This window comes from Falco biarmicus, chromosome 13 (genome assembly GCF_023638135.1).
Source record: "Falco biarmicus isolate bFalBia1 chromosome 13, bFalBia1.pri, whole genome shotgun sequence".
NCBI classification, from domain to species: Eukaryota; Metazoa; Chordata; class Aves; order Falconiformes; family Falconidae; genus Falco; species Falco biarmicus.
In genome coordinates, this window is record NC_079300.1 from 27,148,215 (window position 1) to 27,170,590 (window position 22,376).

A 22,376-nucleotide genomic window follows, 5' to 3' on the forward strand; every position below is an offset into this window, starting at 1 on the left:
AGCTCACTGAGCCGCCAGGTCTGACTGTATTCTCGCTGTGATGGGGAGTTTTGAGGAACACAACTAATCTCTCTTTATTACCTCTTGTTCTAGTGCGCATGATCTCACAAAATGGGATCTGTTCAGTAACTGCTACAGATTACTAAGAACTGGAATTGAACATGGAGCTATGCCAGAACAGGTACAGTAACACCACCTGCACTGCATCATTTGAGGATTCAAAGTTTTGAAGAGTCTAGTCATAGAAAAATTCAAAAGATTAATGCACTGGGATTCAGTTATTTGAATGAGATTTATATTGTGTGTAGTGAGGCCAGGAGGTGAAAAATCTTGGATTCTATGATTCTTGCCTCACCTTTCTCATCTGTAAGGTAAGGAATAACTAATGTTCCTGGCTGTGAAAAGCAATGCAGAAATCATAGAATCACAGAATGGTTTGGGTTGGAAGGAACCTTAAACGTCACCTAGTCCCAACCCCCCTGCCACGGGCAGGGACACCCCCCACCAGCCCAGGCTGCTCCCAGCCCCGTCCAGCCTGGCCTTGGGCACTGCCAGGGATGGGGCAGCTGCTCGGGACAGCCTGGGCCAGTGCCTCGCCACCCTCACAGTAAATCATGATGTTTACACTGAAACCCAACAATTGTAAACCTTGGCTGCAATAAGGATTATCGCAAACGAATACTGTGCATTGAAGGTAAGATGGAAGCTTATGAAAACTAGGAAGCAAAAGAATGTTTAGCAGGGATGCTGGCCAGCCTTTCCAGTAGAGTTCTTTTAGTGGACACGTCATGGACTTTGTTTCCTCCTAGTTTGGTTTTAGTTTCTTATGGATACGCACAGGGACCATTTCAGATTTTCCCAGGTCTCCAGTTTAAACTGCAGACTGCCTTCTCCAGTGTTTCAGCACATTTTAAGCTATAATTTGATTTCAATTAGATGCCAGTTGTTAATCTTAACTTCATTTAGGAGAAAAAAAGAATCTCATTAAATTCTCTAAAAGTATTTACTGCAAAGGACTGTATGGAGGGCACATGGCCACACACCATGTGAAAGTCCTGGCTTTAAGCTGTGGGACCTTCTGCGCTCTCTGCAGTTGCTGCTTAATGCTGGAATTGTGCTACCTGGAGGGAAGGGGCCAGCAGATAAAAACTGTCCATGCAGCTACCAGCCATCCTCAGTTTCTGGATTTGACAGGGATATGGCTTCCCAAACACTTCTGTAATATCTTACCAAAAAAGTTCCTAAATCTGAATTCTCCTCAGTATTTCTTTCCCCAGTCCACAAGAAGGAGTTCACTAAAAGGGAATGGTTTGGTCTTTGAAATTTTAAAGACACCATGGATGCTTTTATGGCACTATTAATATAAGCCTAGTCTTCTCCATGAGAAAATGTGTATTTTCTCCCTTTTTTTTAGCAATTGGGCTACACGTTCATTTGACAATGGAACAACCTTCTAGACTGTTTTACTGGTGAAGTCAGATTTAGAGGTATTTAAAGAGATGCTTTTGAGCTGAGATACGTAGAGGTTGGGTTGTACTTCTGTCATGCTGTGACATCACCTCTGGCTTTACTCTAATGCACAGTCTTCTGTTCTGTTTCCCAGCATTGCACAGTATTTTTTCCACCTGTAGTAGGCTGGTTTCTTATTGCACCAAACTTGACTAAGGAAAAATATATATTCTTGAAACAAAAAAGTACTGCCTAAGAGCTGCTCCTGTTTCTTCTCCCCAAATTGCATTATAAGTTTTACATACACTTTACTGATATGCTTCGATATTTCCAATGTGCTGGGATTCTTTGTGTTCCCTCTGTTACAGATAGTTGTTCAGGCACTGCAGTGTTCCCATTACTCCATTCTCTGGCAGCTGGTGAAAATCACTGAAGGCTCCCCTTCCAAAGTAAGTAGGCATTTGATCATACAGAAGAAGCACAACTTGCCTAAAAACGTTAGACCTGACTCTGTAACTCCACCCGCTGTACCATCATTTTGTGTCGTTGTGAAACAGACATAAAATGTTGGTTGTTTGATTTATTCGGTATTTCAGGATCTATTTAACATCATGCCTATGTCTAAATAGGCTATACAAACAGTGGAAGCTTGTCTTTATTAGGATTTTATACTAACTAATTTTTATATTTCTATTGCTGAAGACACTTCATGCACTTCACTGTGAGTACAGCAGTTTGCATGAATGGATAAGTAATGCTGACAATGCTTACCCGATAGTTGTAAGCACTACTGTCGTTCTGTACACCACAGATAGCTTAATATTTATGTGTATTTACCTTGCTTACCTTTTACTTACATCTTTTATATTGCTCAATATAAAGGTAGGGTTACTAGCAGCAACAATTACTAATAAAAAGTAAGTGCACACAAGTGTAGTGCAGTAAGGGCAATGTTGTATGTAACTTGTGTGTTACACTTGACTTTTCCAGGACCTTTCCTTAGCTCTTTTCTCAATCAGAGGCCAGCATACTGTCTTTTTAGGGCTTTTTCAAAAGTAATGTGTCAAATTAAAATGGTATGAAAATTGAAGTGGGAACCCCATCAACATGAAAAAGAAAAAGGTGCACATAAAAATGATAAAAATACATTGTAAATTCTTTGAGTTGTTTTGAATACTGACATATATTGACATTTGGAAATAGGTACTAGAAATAAAGAATAACTGGCATTCTTTATTCTAGCTTTCATTCCCATTTTCCCCTTTGAGCTTCTTTCTCTTTAGTGTGCTGGTAGTATATGATACTACATCTTGACTCCTTGTAACTGAGGCAACTGAATACATCCCGTTTCTTTTAAATGAACTCAGAATCTCATCACACCAAAGCATCTGAAGTCCTCCTAGCTAGCAGCATTGTTATCCTTAGGGAGAAATTTCACTTTGACAGGTGCTAAATACCTAAAATAAATCCAGGAGGCCATACATTGCTTCAGCCCTTATGTCCACAGAATCAACACACCAAATCTCGTTCTAATGCTTCCCTAGTAAGGAAAACTGGACTGCTCTTTGCCTGTGTAGTGAGAGACTTGGCTATGAGGAACCAAGCCTTAGGGCAGGTACACCTAGAGCACCTGGTCAACTATCCAAGCCTGGTGCTTTCTTCAACACCTTTATTAATTTTTTTCCCATGTGCTCTTGACTGTTGGGTCTTACTGGGTGTCTTACCCACTCCTGAAGATACCCAGCAACTCTGTCCTCCTACTTGCTGGGGTCCTTGAGCAGCAATGCCCGGTCTTGCCCCACTCTGGGTGCAGATGCTGAAGCACAGGGCATTCAGTAAGATTCTTGTCTCCCCTCACAGCATTTCTCCCATTTATTTTTTTTTAATACAGTAAGTTGGTGCAGTATAGTATAGATGATGCAGGGTGATAGCTGTCGGCATTGCTGGAAAAAAGTTTCATGGTTTTTTGTATCTAAATAATAGCAAAAGAAACATACTTACCATAAACTACAGCTAGTGAATAACATACGCAGCATCTATCTGCATAGGACCTAGTCAGAAGCTTTGCATTTTGGTGTCACAGTATTAATGTGGGCTGTTCTTTGCAGTATTACCATGGTGGTCCAATTACACTGAAAGAGGAAAAGACTTTCATTTATTCCAGTGACTGTTTTTTTTCTTGCAGACAAGCTTAGTGCAATTGTGTGGCTTTGTCTACTTTTTCAAAATAGGATGCATTTGTATGAGACATTGTTTTATAAGGTGACTGCAGAATAGCCTTGATCTTTCACGTATTTCTAGTACTCTTCTGATTTATATTAGTCATAATGTAGTTCCTAGGAATGGAAAGAACTAGGAAAGCTCCATGGAGAATGACCATTTGAAGTACAAGTCAGTTCTGTTTCTGGAATCCCCAATGAAAATCATAATTACTGTAACCTAGAGAGCTGTTACTAACTTACTGTTTGGGGTTTCACCCCGCCTCCTACAAAAATAATGAGTGTTCTTGCACGCTTAGGTCAAAGGGCACACTGCATTAATGCCCTTTGCTCTTCACGCCTGGCTGGCACCCTCAGCTATGCTCACACAGAAAGCAGAGAAAGAGAAAGCCGCAAACCTGATAAGCTTGCAGCATTTTGTTCGATGTGGTTTTCTCTATCAGACTTTCCATTGTAGTTTATTCACTGTGAAAATAAATCTAATCTGCACTGTATCTGTTGTTTAATCCATTAGGAGATCACTTTGCCCATGGTTGTTTTATAAGCCATGATTTAGGCTTATAAATTAGCAAACATTAAAGGGGATCACTTCTAAAGTGTGATGTATGGGAAAACAAAGGCATCAGCACAAGCATCTCAAAATGAAAAATAGTGTGTTTTGCAACCATTTTTAAAGTATTCAGGCTTTTACAGGAGCATTTCTGATACAGTATTTTAATATGTAGGTCCATCCAGCTTTCTAGTGTTACTTTGCTGTAGCTGTGATGTCTGAGGACAGAGGGAGGTGATGGTTTGTAGGCTGAAGCGGTGTCTTTAGTAGACCAATGGATATAGCTGTAAAAATGAAAGGCTTTTAGACACACAGGCCTTTCAGGTTTGAAATAAAAGCAGAAAATTACAAAGCAAAATACCAGCCGAGAACAATGGCTCGGTTTCTATTTAGATACAGACCCAGTAAACTGAAAGAAAAGGAAAAGGTTGTTGGTACCTGTAGGGGGGTGGGAGCAGGGGAAGGTGAGGTGGTAAGACAGTTACTGGAAGGGAAGTAGGAACCGGATAGTGGGGGGGAGAAGGAAGATAAAAAGGCTAGTGGGGAGAATACATGTCATAAAACTAATCTTCGTCCTTGTTTTTCTGCATTCCTTAGATTTATGAATTTTGGTTCCCAAGCTCATGTTTAGAAGATGATTTTTTTAGATTTCACTTGAGCATCCAGGCTGAGAGATCAGAGATGCAGGGACTGATTTGTAAGAAAAGTTCATCTGCTGCCAGCTGGGTCATTTGTGTGAGTTCATGCTGGCAAATAGTCGCTGCGCTATTTCATCTAGTTAGGTACCATGTAGGCATTCAGTGCACCATATATATATACTTTTATATATAGTATATTAATATATTTACACTTATATTAAAAATATGAAATTCTGCGTATAGGAATCAAGGATGTTAATGTTTCTGTGGGAGGAATTACTTAGATTGGTAGTCATGGGCATATATTGGCAAGTTTTACATTTCTTAATCAGGTATGCTCTGCATCCATTAGGTGTACATTTTGTTGCAGGGAGTTTGGGGGGGGTTGGTTCTGGTAAGATGTCTTTCAAAGTCTTTGAGTAGAGTTCAAAATTGCTTAATAATTTTGTGTATTGGTTCCTAGAGTAGAGTCATACATGGCAACCAGGGGTATACAACTGGGAACAGGATCTGTTTGGAATGAAGTTATTCTTTTTCTGGTGTTCAGGTGGCTCTTCCAAAAAATACAGCCTCTCTCCTAAGAGGATTGCCCTTGTTTGGAAACTGTCCTGGGCATTATGCCCAAGCCCAGGGCATGTTTATTGCTTTCTGAGAGATACTTTATATTATAGCTGTTGCGTATGTTTTGGATTGTGGCTGACTACACAAAGCTAGGTCTGTTGGTCTACAGGCTTTATATAGGTGGCAGGGAAAAACTGTTTGACTTCTGTGGTTTAAATTGACGTACGGAATTAGACTCTATAACTTGAAAGTTATAAAGTAGGTATGTTTATTGCGTGCAGATGCACGGGGGATCGCTCCTCCACAAGCATGCATGCCCGAAGTGACGAACCATCTCACATTTATACAATAAAACAAATGAATATTCAATTAATGCCTATACATATTCGTTACCTAAACCCCCTTACTCTTGCTTTGTATGTTAATTAGCTTATCAGTCCTTTGCCTGGAATGTGGTGGTCTTGCAGGTTTGTAGGTGATTCATGTCTTTGTGACTATCTGATCTTCTCCAGCAAGAAGACTTAGCACTCCCTTCCTCTAGATAACATTGGAATGTCTCTCATCCTTTTCTCATCCTTTTATAAATAGCCCCGTTATTAGAGGAAGAAGGGTAGGTGTCTCCTCAAAGCTGTGTGACTATGTGACCATACACCACACCCATGACCAGTCACCATACCCACATTCCTTGAGCAGACATATACAATCACAATCGATGTCCATTGTCCCCATTTCACACTATTTCTCCATATCAAAATCAAATTCAGATCAAGTCAGCTCATTGATTTATTAACACCATATGATTAATGTACAGTCAGTGCAACACATCTCCAGGGTAAGTATCAGTGATGTAGCAGGTAAACCAGAGTACTAGACACTTTTATAATGCTAATGAACACCTACAAATTTTCAACTACCCTTCTGTAACTGTTCACAAGTTACTCTGATCACCTCCCCAAGTCACACACACAATTTGGGTACACGCACAGACCGCCACTCTCACAGGAACATGAGGTACAAGCCCATTCCCCTTCCTTTGGCAGCATGAGAGATCCTCTGCATGGATGTGTCTGCTGTCAGACACGTGGGTGCCCCAGCTTCATGGTACCCAGGCCCGTGGAGCACTCCACAGCCACATGCACGCGCTCGAGGGGCGAGTTGCTGTGTGTTGCACCCCATGCTGTGAAACAGAATGAGGGCTTAAAAAGATTGGTCAGGATGAGTTCGGTACAATGCTCTGGGTGATGCTCTGTTTGTGTTGAGAAAGGAACGTACTCTGAATAATTAGAAAAGGTTCCACTGAGGATGTTAAAGGAATGTACTCTGTAAAGTACTTTGAATAAGAAAAGGTTCCACTGACAAAGTTAAAGGAATGTACCACTGACAATGTTAATGTACTCTGAATAATCAGAAAAGCTAAGGAGGGCACCTTAAGGAGATAAGGAGACCGTGAGTCAGGAAATCGTTGAACAAAAAGTTGAAAGGTTTACTCCACCTAGATCCCACCTATTATGAATGGAATGATTAGGTGTCAAAATCAAATGAATATGCATGTTAAGATGTTGTAACCTCTCAGGAAAACTGTATAAATTACCTAACTTTTCACTGAAAACTTGGGAGCTAGTTTGTCCGGTGCAAACCGGATAGCTCCCCAGCGTTGCAAGAATTAAATACCTTTGCTGCTTAAAGACAAAATTCGTCTCTGAGCAGTTACTCTGTGCCGTTTTGGCATCAACTGACAGTCCTTCAGGTGGGTGCAGGCAGGGAGAGGGTGCCCTGGGTGCCACCAGCCCTGGGCGGTGGTTGCAGCCTTGAGGTGTCTGACTGGGTTTGACTGCTGCTCTCATCCACCCCGAGGTTCCTCTCCCTGATCACAACTGTTCACGCTACCTTTATACTTTTTATACAAGGTGACTTCTCCTTGTCTCAAGAATTTCTTGGTCATCGCCTGGTTACTGTTTAATCTAGGCATTTTAAGCAAATTAATTGTTAACTTTCCTCTTAGCCTTACCAGTTTTTAGGCAAGCACTCCTCGGAACAGGCAGGTTTGGGTGTTCTGTCACGGGCAGTGTTGCACTCATTCTCATCATGTCAACAGTTGTTTTTCCAGGCTGTTACCAAGAGGCTGCTCTGCAGATTGCCCCACACAGTGTCATATCATTTGTAGATTGCAGTTTTCATCATCGAGCTTAAGGAAGTGAAGTTCCAAAGATATTTTAATAGAAGGGTGATAATTACTTGATTATTTGAATTGGTAAGAAAGTCCAAATTCTCTGCCCAGTAACGAAGATTCCACCAGTTAACTTAAACATAGCACAGAGTTGGGGCTGAGTTACTTTAAAACTCTTTTTCAAGGTAGCCTGTGAGAAAAGGGGCATACTGTGGCCTCATCTTGGTGTCTAAAATCTGAAAGGAAAAAAATATTACTAAAAGGAAGGTAGCAGCAGGTAAGAATGAAATGTGTAAGCCTTGAAATACCCATAGCATAACGCTCTAACCTTTGGTCTTCTTTCTGTACGTGCTCGGGGGGGCTGAGGCCTTTTTTGGTTTTTTGGGGGGAGCAGTCTGTTGTAGCCTGGAGGAAAACTGTTCTTCACATGGAGTTTGAGGATGGTTTCAAAGGTAACTGGTAATTTGTCAGCAAGAGTTCCCCTGTCTGTGTATTTTCGAGAGCCAAGACAGGCTTGACATAGGAGACTTGGGGACTAGATTATACAGTTTCCATCTAGATGTCTTCATGTATCCAATAAACCAGGTGCCTGGGACTGTTGTACGATGCACTGTACATGTACATAATGAAAAGGAAATATTTGCAGAAGAACAGAGTCCAGAATCTTAGAACAGTGTTAAAAAAAAAAAAAAGGCATGACTAGAGCAAACATTCAGAGGCAAGACAAAGGCAAAACAGTTCTGAATGAGCAGCAGCCAGACTAGCCAAATGCATAGCTATTGCAAAGTGATTAGTAGGCAGAGGAATTAGTAGAGAGGATTTAAAGAGGGATTTAAAGAACAACATAGTGACTTGGTGACTTTTCATATTTATATGGCCACAATGAAAGAAAGCACAAAGTGCTGAAAGGAGGAAGAGAGTCACAAGGTGCAAAAGGTCAGATTGTGTTCCACTGTCGAGTTTGAAAGCTAATGGCTCTTGAACATTGTAAAGTTAATCAAAGAGTTGAAGTTGGGAGGAGAAGGAAGTTAATACTGCAAATAGAGGAAAGGCAGTGGGCAAAGAGGAGGAAAAGCATTGGGTCTGGTAGATGAACCTAGCAAAAGCACAGCATTTTTAAATGGCTTCAGTGGGAAAAACCAGGCTTCAGTTTGAAGCTAGAAAATAACTGGGGCGTTTTAAATAGCAGAATTGTGAACGCAGTTCCATTACAGGTGGTGGCAGAGCCAATGCAAGTCCTTGCTCTTAGTGGCTTATTCTTGTTCCTGCCGTGGACTAGTTAAATTTGAAGATATCACGCTGCACAGTTCAAGAAAGGGTGATTTTTCTCCTGGGTCACTTTAGTGATCCAGTTCGTGGTGTGACCCCATGGTTTTACTCTAGCAACCAAGAGGACAGTGAAATTTTTTCATACCAGTTTTTCTGCTGAAGCCAGCATATCAGGTAATCACACCTCAGGAGCCTTGGCTATGTGCCTAAGGATGGTAAAAAACTTGAAAATCTAATTCACTTTTTTTCTTCCAGTTTTCTCTTTTGAAAAATATTACCACTCTGTAGTAGTCTGGGGATTTCTCCAAATTTAGAAAAGTTCCAGATGGCTCTGTTGCACTGTTCAGCTGGGCGTTCTTTTGCTGTCTGTAACTTTTCAAAATGGATCTTTGTCGTGCTATCGAGAGGAAAAGAAATCATGTGTACCTACATGTTAGTTATTCTTTGAGAGAAAGAAAAATGGGAGACATACTCATTCACTCTTTAACCTTTATATAGGATTCTTCATAGGTTTTAGTTCCTCTGTTGAATTCATTAACATCTAAATGGAAGATAATTGTGATAGAAAGTAGGAAGTTATTAAAGTGATTGTAATCCTAGCGTTAAATCAGATGCTTATGTAACAGTGAACTGATAAGCCTGGCATCGGTCCTAGGTAAGGTCTTGGACTGGCAGATAGAAACCGTCAGTGCAAGGCTGAAGGGCAAAACGAGCATGGCCAAGAGGTAAGACTGGAAGGAACCAACAAATTTGTGCGGGAGAACACCGGGTTTTTGACTGATAAGGAAACCAGTTGCAATGCCGTTTCCTGTTACACATTAGTACCACATTGCATTTCAGGTCAATGTGTGAATTCAATGTAATTAATATTCAGTAGCTCAAAGCTGATTAGTATATCAGAAGAAAGTTGTAAGTGGGAAATCATCACGCAACGGGATCGCTTCTGATGTATTCCAGGAGAGATCTGTGCTCTGCTAAAAAGCGGTAATTTTTACCAACCGTCAGGGAGGGTAAGTCAAGGCATTTATAATGTGGATGGTATAGAACAACTGGTAAACAAAATACAATTAGGAAAATGAAGAGGCATGTTAAAGCTGCCAAATGGAAGGCTTCTGTCTGGGAACAAGAAGGCTGATCAGTGGAAAGCTGTGACTTAGAGCAGAGCTGTCTTGCAGATCAGGTAATGGCAGGGTGGTGCAGTGGCGCAAGGGGTCCTTGGCTGTATTATCAGAGAAAAAATTATTAGGAATAGGAAGGTGAGGTAGCTCATAGACCTTTGGTGTCCATATCAGAAAACCATTTTCACTGTATTGAGAATTATGAGAGATTAGATATTTGGGGGTGCTTCTGCACACTTGCAGACCTGCCTTCTGTTGTGAACCAGTATGGGAAGAACATATGGACCATGAAAAGGCTTTTCAGTAAACAAAGAATAACAAGATCTTATGATAGAAAGCAATAAGAAAAGCTAAAACTAGAAATGAGACACACGGACTGAACAGCCAGCATAATTAAAAATTGGAATTTTTAGCAAGGAAAATGTTTGTGGTTCACTCTGTAGGTTCTTTAGATGTAGGTTGGGTGTTGATCTGTAGGGCACGCTGCCTTCCACCTGAAACCGGTGGGGGTATCGGGGAGGGAAGTCGACCCGCAGTCTTGGTGTGGATTAGCAGCTCTTGTGATCTTCTTGGCATGAAACCCGTGACAGTGAAAACTGGGAGGGGAAGGGTCTTCCCAGCTGTGGCCACAGGTGCGTGTGGGAGATGGTGCCACCTGCGGGAGCCTGCCGGCGGATGGAGGAGCTGTGGGTGCTGGCACCAGCGCTACGGAGGAGGTGAGGGTGCTGGCACCAGCGGTACAGCGCAGGGCAGAGCCACATGTTCGGGCCACCTGGGTGGTGAGGAGCAGCACGATCCCTGCATCGGTGCTGACGAAGCCTGTCCTTTTCCCAAACCTTGAAGCCGACACAAAGTCCTAGCGATTTCTCATTCTTTTCTTCTGGTGCCTGGTTTATCACTGCTGTAAAACCATGCGCCTACTTCAGTGCGTGCCAGAAAGCCCCGTACAGTTTCCACCTGTTTCTTGGTTGCGGTAGAGGTAGCCCTAGCTCTGCACATAGGAGGGTTCTTTTTCTTCTGTGATTTGCTGTTTCCGTGCCGCTACTTGCTGTGTTCTTATGATTAGGCTCCAGTATCTTAGGTTTCGTTTTGATTTGGGTGTGCTAATGCATTTTGTTATCTGTAAAATATAAGTGCATCAGGGTACAGCATTCATTCCCCTGGGTCAAGGTACGCGGCTTCCCTATTGAACCTGCTGCTTCGGGTACCCACGTTCACAACACACAGCAGTTGTCTCTAGATCAAGCTGATCAAGAAGAGTCATTCATTTATCTTTTTCTACCCTCAAATCCTTTTTCTCCAGATCAACGAACCTCCCTCCTTCATCCATAACTCATCAGAGTTCTGCAATTTGCCTTCAATTTCCCATGTCTGCAGGAATTAGGATAATGTTTTTGTTAAACTCGAGACATTGGCATTTTACTTTTTTGTTCATGTTAATTTATCTGAGTACAGAATTCTTTAGAACCCACCAGTTAGGCTGACCTTGATGTATTAATTTTTTTGTTCTGAAGCATTTATAATTTACATTCAGTATAAAATACAATGTAGCTCAAGAATGTATTGGTTTATTATTTGTTTGGCTACTTTATAGGATTGAATGTATGAAATTGCCACCATCTTTTTATTTTGCTTTTTCCTAGTAACCTTTAATTAATATTTATATATTATCCTTTTTTAATATTTATTCTAGGAGGACTTGTTGGTATTGAGGAAAACTGTGAAATCCTTTCTGGCTGTCTGCCAGCAGTGTCTATCAAATGTCAACACTCCAGTCAAAGAACAGGTAAAGGAAATGTCTGTCCCGTGCCTTTAGAAAGGTGTTAATATTAAACTGTAGTAAAACTCAAGGCAACTCTATATTGAACTTAAAGGGAAATCATCTGTGCCTTCTGTCTAAATGAAACTGAACAAACACTCCATAAGAAGAGCTGTAGTAAAAGCACCTCCAAAGCACAGCTAATGTCAGATTCACTTTTGAAATATCAGATTTACCTGGATGGTTAGGCTCATGTTCCGCTACTGTAACTTTGGGCATCTCAGTCACCTGAAGTCATTTAGACACTTGCTGTATTGACACGTGGAAATAGGTACTGTTAGAGGGTGATTGAGACCTCAGATGGGCTGAATCTTTCTCTGTATATTTCTGGATATTTTTTTTTCCCCTGTTATTGACTAATAGGGCCCTAGTCTAGAGTGACTGCTTTCCTGCTGAAGGCAAATGCCTGAAGCCTTGATGTTATTTCATTATTTAGTTATCCAAATAATTCAGTTAAATGTAGCGATGAATACTAATTATTATATCTCTTTCCCATTGTGGCTAATGGGAGAAAATAGAGGCAGTATTTTCATAGAGAAAATATATTTTTTCTCTAGACAGAAAAAAATAGCAGTACAGGTCTGTGCTGCATATTTTCTGGCAGAAAAAAAAAAAGTTACTTCATTTTACAGAAATACTCTGAGTAACACTTAAGAATGTAGTGTCCTGTCACACTGTGCAAAAATTGTCACTTCACAAATAGCTACGTCTCCTTGAGAAATCAGAGTAAAGTATCTAAACAGTGTCTTCATTACAGAGACATAAAGATCTGGAGCATCTTTCAGATTCTCAGCGATATAACCATTCTAGCTCCAGCTGCTGTGCTTCCCTCTCTGGGGGAAACTGAAAACCTCAGTGCGTGCATCTCTCTGCGTGTGTATGTGTGTGCACACAGAGGCCAGAAGTATACATGTGGAATACAGCTGCATAATAAGGGATCAGATTTTTTTGTGGTTCAGTGTAGTTATCTTCTGTAGTTATCTTCTCTGGTTTAGATTTTTGGAAAGCCATGCAGGCGTGGAGTGGGAAGCTTCTCTTGTATGTATTTAGAAATTGAAATAAAAGAAACAAAATCAAAGGGCTTGTTGAAATAATTGGCAGTCTCTGAAAAAAACAAACAAAGAGACAGTTTGTTAGCTGAGATTTTATGAATATATGCTGATTTATATCAAGTCTGTTGTCATTTTTTAGTTGTCTACAAATTGCGTTTCTATCAGACCTCCCAAGGTTTTGCAAAGACTGTAACTAACTGGCCTGTGGGTTTTGCCTGTGTTTTTTAAAAGACAATACTTCTTAAAAGACAGGGGTTTGGTTTTTTTGAAAAATAGCTCTGCTTGGCATTTACACTGTGTTCTGCAAGTTGATAAATATAAATATTAAAGGCTCAGAGATGTTGCTAGTTTATGTATTTTTAAAAGACTCTGATGTGTCATTGTCTTCCAGCAGATTTAAATTCAGTAATTGTTTTTTAATATTCTGAGTAGTTACTCTTGGCTTATTTTATTAATATTATATGATGTGAAAATATCATCTAGCTTCATGAAAATACCAACCATTCTAGCTTAAGCTAGCACTAATGTCTTTTCTGCATCAACAAATGGTAAATGATCTTTCCCATTACTGCAGTGCTTTTGTTCTTGATATATAGTAACATGTTCTTATTCTCTTACTATTAATGGCCACAATTATTTTTTTCCATTGGTGATTTAAACTTTTCTTAGAAGCTCCAGTTCACAGTTCTGTGGAAGCATTCAAGCTTCAGCTAGACAAAGCCACGACCAACCAGACCCAGAGAACCAAGTGTCCCAGTCAGAGCACGTTGCACTAGAGACTCCAGAGGTCCCTTCCAACTAGCGCTCCTGGGATCTTTTTCATTTTCTTCCTTAAAAAGTATATTTCTGTGAGTGCAGGGCTGCTTCTGAATCCTCTTGTTTTACTGGGGTTTTTTTGAGAATGCTGTGTAAATTGTATTGTCTCCCTACTGTATTTGATTCTTAATTTATACATTCTTTCCAGAGAAGATCAATGCACACATTGAAGGAAAGAAAAGCTTATTAACTATTTATAGAAACAGAACTCAAGCATCTAAAACTTTCCTAGACTAGGAGTGAAACAAATCTCCTCCGACTGGACATACCTACAATATATAGACATACGTATCTGGGTCCGCTGCTGCCTTTATATTGGACAGAAATAAGCACTTTCAGTGCATTATTCATATGCTTTTTTTAGAGCTCTGCATTAGGATGAGCTTGAATTCTATTGAATATCAAAGGAGTTTAGAGCAGGTGAGATCCATCACTATCTGGAGAATATAGTACCCAAAGAGTGGCATATGTTTCCACAGTGTAAGAAGAACACAGTTTACAAGGATTTGCATTTTGTTCTTGCCTGGGTGTAGCTCATTCAGATTTTATAACGTACTCCAAGAAATAAGTGAGCTGCTATGACGTTCAGCATTCACAAAGATTTCATTTCAGAAGTCTGTAAAGCAGATTGCTCTCACTCACTACTTTTCCTTAGGCTCGGTTCCAAAATACGTTTAAACACACAGTTAACTATCTTTCTGTTCAGCTGTTTGTAGAAAGGGAATATAGGACTGATCTAAAGCATACATTGGTTTTCATGACTGTCAGAGCTATTCTGCAATCCCTCTTCAGCTGAAAACACCTCTGGCTTACCACCTGCCTGGGAGTCATGATTGGCACTGCCATGAGTGAAACTCCGGCAGGCTTGGGGGGAAGAGGCAGCACGTCCAGCATGGACCTCCTTAGGAGTCATTTGTCATGTTCATACTTTGAACCTTCCTCTCTTTTTTAGTTTTCAGAACCTGAGGTTAAAGGTAGAGAAACTAAGATGATTAAGAAGTACTTTCTGGAAGGTGCCCAGGTGCTGAATGTAATGCCAGTGGCTGCAGCTGGCTGACATCTGGGATAAGCCCCTGGGGAAAAAACCAGTGCCACTCTCGTGCGTGAGAGTACACAGATAAGCTCTTGAAAGAAATAAAGTTAGTAATAGCTGCCTTCTTTCTCTGTTCGCAGGTAATGAGGGTATAAAAGTAACGAGCATAAATCACTGAAAATTCGCCGTTTGGCTTTTATCTGGATTTGAAAGCTGTGCAGAGTTACTTGATCCTTTTTGTCGTGAATAGTTGACGATATTCTGTAAGAATTTATTTGCTCACAGCTGCTTCTCTGTATTTTTGGGATCCAACAGTGACTCAGCTTGGATTTTCCCTTCTAATGTTGTTCGTTTTGGAGGTTTTTTTCTAACTTTTTTTTGCTTTGGTCTGTTTATCAAAAGAGGTGGGGTTTTTGACTACAAAGTTGGCTGCAGTCCTTGAATCAGAGGTAGACTTAGAGTTCTTTTCATGGAGAAGAATTGGAAGCTTAATATGGATCATCCTGGATATGGAAGAGGTAGTAAAGACAGTTCCTTACATAGGAACCAAAGGCATAACATTCTAAATTTAGGGGAAACCCTTATGAATTTTCACAGCACACAAATGGCAAACAGTTAAAGAAGGACATTTAATAATGGTAGGAGATAGGTGGAAATTAGATAAATGGTATTTTATTTTTCACTTAACTTATGCTTCTTACTGCCTTCATTCTCTTTCGCCTTTCAGGCTTTCATGCTGCTCTGTGATCTCTTGATGATTTTTAGTCATCAGTTGATGACTGGAGGTCGAGAAGGTCTTCAGCCTTTGGTGTTCAATCCAGATTCGGGCCTCCAGTCAGAACTTCTCAGTTTTGTGATGGACCATGTCTTTATTGACCAAGATGACGAAAACCAGAGCATGGGTATGTTGAGCTTTCTTGTTTTCTACTTAGCTTTTTTTTCGTAACAGGCACAGAAGAAAGAAGAAAATAGAATTTCCACTTCATTGTGCTCAAACGTTTTCAGATTTTTTCTTCTTTATTTCTGGGAGGTATGAATATGAAATATTCACTGCTACTTGTGTTAAAGAAGAAGTAGTACTTACAAAGTTCACTTCATAAAAAAAGATGTTTTCAGAAGACATGGGATTGGTCTGTAAATACATGCTATAAATCTGGAATAAAATTATTCTTCCTTTACTGATCTGTATTTTCTTAACATTTATTTCCAAACAGTACAGTCTTAGTCCAGCAGCCAGCTTCATTTAATATAGCTTCAAGGGAAGAAGTACAATGGAACAGTACATAGAAGAGAAATACTTTAGAGTTACTAAATCAGGTTACCGGATCCTGAAGGCAAACCTTACCAGCAAAGCTCTAGGCAAAGAAAGCCTTAAGAAAGTGATGTTACTAGATAAACACCCCTTCTGCTCCTCCTCCAAAATAATCAGATCAAGCTCAGGACATCATTGATTTGGTTGGAGACTAGGAAAGTACTTGGGAAAGTTTTGTGTATGCTTCCCTTGTGTTTTCCTAGGCAGCTGTGCGTGGCTGTGCTTTGAGAGGGGTTTGCAGGGACCCCGACTCTACCTTCGCACAAGGATGACTTGAGATTTTTGGCTTTCGGTCAGGGAGAGGCAGATTTGGTCTGGTTTTAAATAGCTTGGTGCTGCTGGTGTGTGTTATAAATGCCTAAATGCAAGTACAGAGGTATCCCATTTCTGAATCCTAAATAGCTTTGGACAAGAGATGGATTCCCAGATAGTCAAACGACGTGAAAGAGCTGCTGAGTGCACCCTGTAGTGCTCTTTTTAGCACAGTTTCTGAATTTCCGCTGTACTCAGTTACTTCTATGTTAGCATGACACGTAGGTGCTATTTTAGATCTCTAAAGACAGCAATATATAGAACTAAGATCTCAGAGAAGGTATTTTTGCTCTGAAGGCGCTCTCAGTTCTAGCTCCCGGGCGCCTCGGCAGCTAACGTCTTTGTGGAGCATCTCTTTAAGGATTCCTGGGAAGAATACATTTTGAAACACACCTTCACCAGAAATCTGTGTGCAGTTAATCATAGTTTGTGAGTTCAGCGTTCAGAATAATACATCAAGAACAGATTTTAGGAGGATCGTGTCTAATTTTTTTTGTTTGCTCTTTAGCAAAATTGCTGTTCTTCAATATCCTGTGATTGGACTGGGAAGACAGCAAAAAGATGGATGAAGGTCTTTGTGTGTAATCTCTATTCCCTCAAGCTGCTCTGACTCCGTGAAGTCAGTCTGACAGTTTGTAGCTTTTGGTATTCGGAACACATCAGTAATGATAAAAAGAAATGAAGGAAAGGTGGGATTGGGGAGGAGACTGGGCTTCAGTTCTGTGGATTAAAACATGCGTGTATATTCACAGTCAGCTCCACTGCTTCTGAGAGATTTCCTGTGATCAAATACGTGACTTAAGTGCTGTGTGGAGACTAGTGAGCAGCAAGAGAGTCTGAGTGACATTGTGTCCTTCCTCCCCCTGCCACAGCTCTGTACTGCTTCAGACTGGTTGGAAGATACCCTCCAAGAATAAGGCACTAAATACCACAGTATATTCACTTTTATCACAACTGTTTTAACTGATTTCATTTTCTTATCTAACTTGGGGAATATGCTTTTATTACACGATGTGATATTTAACATGTGTGTAGTTGCGTTTTCATGCACAGAGTGGAGTCTTACGTGGGGACTTAGCACTTTCGGCACCGATATTCAGTGTTAATGTTTCTTACAATTGAATTTTACTTCTTGTTGTTACTGATGTGCTGAAGCCATCAATTTCATCTCCAGGGCATGCAGCAGAAGTATTGCTGCTTTTAATTTTCCTTACGTTAAATATTTATAGCATAGTTACATTAATGAAGCATCTCCAAATATCCTGTGTTTTAGAAGTCAAGCAAAAAGCATTCAGTAAGTCTTCACTGTGGCCTTTCACAGGGTAAAGAAAATAAGCAGTTCCGTTCCATGCGGATTATGTTCGGTACCTGCTCAGGACTATAGGTAGCATCCTTGGTCAGTGGTGTGTCATAGTTCTGAGCTTCCCTGGATGTCCTAGCGTAGGCAGGACTCAAAAATTATCACCTTTCATTTTAGCTTCTCCTACAACAGTCCTTGCTTCGTTTCAAAGAATTGATTTTTTTCTAAAAGCTACTCCTTGACAATATTGCTTTAGAATATAGCAGTTACTTATAAACATTTTAATGTTCTTGATGCTTTCAGAGGGAGATGAAGAAGATGAAGCTAACAAAATAGAAGCTTTACATAAGAGAAGAAACCTTTTGGCTGCCTTTAGCAAGCTGATAATTTATGACATTGTGGACATGCATGCAGCAGCAGATATCTTCAAACACTATATGAAGGTACAGCTCTTGTATTCTTCCTCACTCTTCCTCACTGAACACGCTGTAGGGCCAGGCCCCCCCCCTTCTCTTCCTTCCAGACCAGTAGTTCAAGGTTGAACACTTCTGAAAGCTTTTTTGCCTTATTTGAGTTTTTGTAATATTTTTTTCCTTTCTAAATTACACTTGCTGCTGAGGAGCCACAAGCCACAAGTCCTGCGCGGCCGGAGTGCCTCGGGACAGGCAGCCCCTGGAGAACCTCCTACTCTGCTCCTCAGCTTCGTGCCTAGAATCCACAATAAACCATTACCTGTTCCATGTCGTATTTCACTAGGGTCTCCCAGTCTTGGTGCTTGACATGAGGAAGCAGGGTTTTCTGTGAGAAAACATTGTTTTCATTTGGAAAGCATTCAAAAAAAGAAAGCTGTACATAGTACTGCTGATGGGTGGGTATGCATTGACTGAACGTCCTGCCAGCTGACACTGCTTCGCATGGCATTTAGGCCCCCTGAAATGCAGGAAGACTTGCTGCTCAGCTACCTCTGCACCCTGTACTGGTGAGTTTACCTGCCAGAAAACAGGCACATCTGCAGTCCTGGCACTGCCACGGTGCGCAGAGCCCCTCAGGCTATGGTGTACCCCACCAGTCCCTCTTCCAGGGGTAAGTCACAGAGATGACAATCAAGGAAGAACTGGGAGAGAGAGTGGGGAGCAGGTCCTTTACTATAGACAGTGGTTGAGTTGTTGATATGAAATATAAAGGATTTACCTGTATCCTCCTCCTCCTCCTCTTGGTTCAGGACACGGTACAGTAGCATCCCCAGCGTGCCCTGGCCACCAGCCAGCTCGCTGCTCAGGGTTAAGTCTTGCTTAGGTTTTTTTTTCCAGAGCAGGAGTTTCCAACTGCAGCTGTCACAGTCAGGCTTAATTTCCTACCCACTGCTCCAGGTTGGCCTCCTCCTGTCCCCAACCCCTCCTTCTCTTGAAACTGGGGGAGAGTCAGAGAAATTGAATATAAATGAGAATACAATCTAGAAGGATCTCGGTACCAAGGAATGCGGGAGCAATATCTTAGAGGGAATGAAAGTAACTGGTTGCAAATGCAGAAATATTGGCAAGGCTGAAAGAATACTGTTTGGAAAAAGATTTTTTTTATATTCTCAGCCTGGAAATTTTAATGATTATACAGGCTTTTCTACCCAAGTGGTCAGTACCGTAGACTGTGTCTTTCAACAATTCTTCTATTGTTGCAACCATTCTTCTAACAGAAGGAAAATCAGCAGTTCGTACTAATTCCTTACTCAGCTTTCTGGCTTCAGTGAATTCGTTTCTTGGCCATCTGACTCACCTTGCCTTGTACATGGAGCTTCACACCTGTGTGCTAGTGTCCGTTCACACCTACTTGCTGAAGAGTGCGTTGGTTCAGTGTAATGTGGTTCCTTAGAATTTGCAGTTGTGGGTCACTTCCATCAAATATTTAGGTTGGGGTAGGAAGTACTGTTTTGGTTTTCAATGTACTTGTTATAAAAGATAACAACAAATACAGAAGGTCCTCTCACCTGGCCGCAGGCTACCAATCAGTTTAAATTTTGGTACTGAAACATTGCCTCCCACTCACACGAAAAAACTGGATTTCAGACTAGGTTTCTTGGCAGCTTCTGCCTTTTAAAACAAGAGTTACAAGTAATCTTTCTATCAGGAAAATGTAAGAAATTGTATAAGAGGTTCGATCTAAAGAGTTTTTTAAACACATTTTTTCCTAGTACTACAATGACTATGGAGATATCATTAAGGAAACCCTGAGCAAAACAAGGCAAATTGATAAAATCCAGTGTGCAAAGACACTCATTCTCAGTTTGCAACAGGTAAGAATATTGATTTTTATTAGAAATGCCTCACTGCAAAAAATCCTGGACAGGATTTTCCCTGGTGCCCTTTACAATGAAGCGAAAATACTACAGTTGTGTTCAGACAGAGATTATCTTGCTCCTCAATGCAGGCTGTCGCTGTTCATTTGTCTCCCTGATCTCAGTCTCCTTAAGCCTGCACTGGCAAAGGTTTGGTCAGATTGAAATGGAAGAAAGGGAGAGAAGAGCCTTGAAGGCGATTTGATCCAGCATATTCATAGCCTTTATTTAGTGGTACCTAGTGAACAAGAAGAATTAGGAAGACTTTCTTCTTGTAATTACCTGGAAGTAATGCATTGTCTTTACATTTTATCTAATTAGCTATTTATTTTTCAGACTTCAAGCTAATTAGTTTAAGTCTTCCAATATTGCTAAGTATGTTTTTTCCCTGAAAATATTGTGAAATTTCCCTGAAAATATTATGAAAATCATAAATTATTGGCCTGATGATGAAATCCATCGTTGTTCTGCCAACAGCACAAAGTGTGTGCTTCACCAAATACCATGCGGGCCCTTGGAGTACCAGCTATATCCATTACACAGAGAAATGACTTCTATAAATTAGATGTTTTCAAATCAGCTGGGCCTTCCAAAACACGTTCCAGAGTACTAGGGATTTCCTTTGGCAATCTGGAAGCTGAGAGAGTGAAAATTTGAGGAAAAACTGATGTAATTCCAGAAGAATCTGTTGGTGCCAAAGGTAGTTCCTGTGTGTAAAACTCTGAAAGAGGAAGGAGCCAATCGCCATAGCTCAGTCAAATATCATCTATCAAAAGAAAAAATAATTAGATGAGCTATTTGCAAGTGCCTAAGTGGTAGGTAACAGCCAGTATGAATTTGTCAAGGAGAAATCATGTCAAATTAAGCTGCTTTCATTAATTGTATGGTAACAGAGCTTGTGGATATCAGAGAAACAGTAGATTTAATGCAGCTTGATTTAATATTGTCACTGACACTGTCTCCCTTGATATTCTCATTAGCAAGTTAGGAAAATGGGATCTAAATGGCTATTTAGAAGAGGCTATAGAACTGGCTGGAAAGCTGCTGCCTAGTTCGTTATTGTGCGGAAAGGGCATGATCAAGCAGGCTTCGAAGGCATTTACCCAGTAACGCTGGTCAGATATTCGGTAAGTCTTGAATGATGGAATAGCAATTTTGCCTCCTGAATTCAAAGAAGATGCTGACCTGAGGAGTGACGTGGGTATTTTAGAAAACAGCGTAGGAACGCAGAACTCTCTTGATGGGTTGGGAGAATAATAGATGCAAATCAGTGAAGATAAGTGCCGAATTCTTCAAGAGTTACTGTCTGCACAAGCACAAGGTGGGGGACAAGTGGCAAACAGCAGTGACACAGAAGACAGCCTGGGAACTGAAACGGATTAGAAGTTGAATATGAGAGAACTCTGTTACTTCTCTGTGCAAAAAGTCATTGTAACACCCACTCTGAGCTATAGCAGGTTAGAGCAAAAGCCTTTCTAAAGAACAGTGTTTTCTAGCTCACAGATTTTAACAATTGAATTATTTTTCTAGCTGTTTAATGAGCTTGTTCAGGAGCAAGGTCCCAATTTGGACAGGACATCTGCCCATGTTAGTGGCATTAAGGAGCTGGCCCGTCGGTTTGCCCTCACTTTTGGCTTGGATCAGATCAAGACAAGAGAGGCTGTGGCCACACTACACAAGTGAGTGGTGGTAAATAAACAAGATTTTTATATTACTTCAGATTAAAACTTTTGCTCAGCATACCTTTTCTAAAGGTACATAATCTTAACAGGTCCTGGAATAATTACATTTTTTTTCTAGTTTATGTGGAAAAATGGTGGGGGGTGTGCACGTATGTATGTAAGAAAGGAAGAAAAACTAGCTGCTACCTAGTTATTTATGGGAATTTATTGCAATGGCCATGTTTATCTCAGGTAAAGCCACAAGTATTACACATATTTGTTTGAACTGTATTTAACAACCGTAGATGGTTCTTTATACCACACCACTGTGGATTCTGTAGGCTTTTATAAAAAGATATTCCAAAAATATTTTGGAAATCTTTTTTTTTAAAGTGGATTGAAGCTTTTTACATAACTGCTGCATAGGAGAGTGTAGAAAGGTGCTGCTATATTTAAATTATGACTTTCCCATCCTATAAAAACGTTAAAATTAATTTAAAGTTTGCTACCTCAGAGACTAAGTCATTAAGACTAAGATTAGCAAAGCATGATCAAAATGCTACAAGACCCTTCCCTGTGCCAGGCAAAAGAGAAGTCAAGACATGCATGTGCCTTTATTGGGTAATGTGAAAGTAAATTGTTTTCTTTAGTCTCAAATCATAATGTAAAGATAAGGCAGAGATGCATGTATTGGTGTACCGGTAAGTAAATTCTCTTGACTCTTGATGCAAAAGCTGTATCTTGTTATATTTTTCATATCATTCTTATTGC

At 40.5% G+C, this 22,376-nt stretch overlaps 1 protein-coding gene across 5 annotated transcripts in view; it reads left to right on the forward strand.

Annotated features, from left to right (window-relative positions):
• Nucleotides 1–22,376, forward strand: part of STAG1 (STAG1 cohesin complex component) — a 199,788-nt gene that overhangs the window by 160,544 nt on the left and 16,868 nt on the right. For all 5 annotated transcript variants that reach the window (XM_056358368.1, XM_056358371.1, XM_056358369.1 and 2 more), the window contains 7 exons: nucleotides 94–181; nucleotides 1,818–1,898; nucleotides 11,665–11,757; nucleotides 15,419–15,593; nucleotides 17,919–18,058; nucleotides 19,801–19,902; nucleotides 21,475–21,623. In XM_056358368.1, the coding sequence (XP_056214343.1) occupies nucleotides 94–181; nucleotides 1,818–1,898; nucleotides 11,665–11,757; nucleotides 15,419–15,593; nucleotides 17,919–18,058; nucleotides 19,801–19,902; nucleotides 21,475–21,623 (828 nt within the window). The remainder of the gene's footprint in view (nucleotides 1–93; nucleotides 182–1,817; nucleotides 1,899–11,664; nucleotides 11,758–15,418; nucleotides 15,594–17,918; nucleotides 18,059–19,800; nucleotides 19,903–21,474; nucleotides 21,624–22,376) is intronic.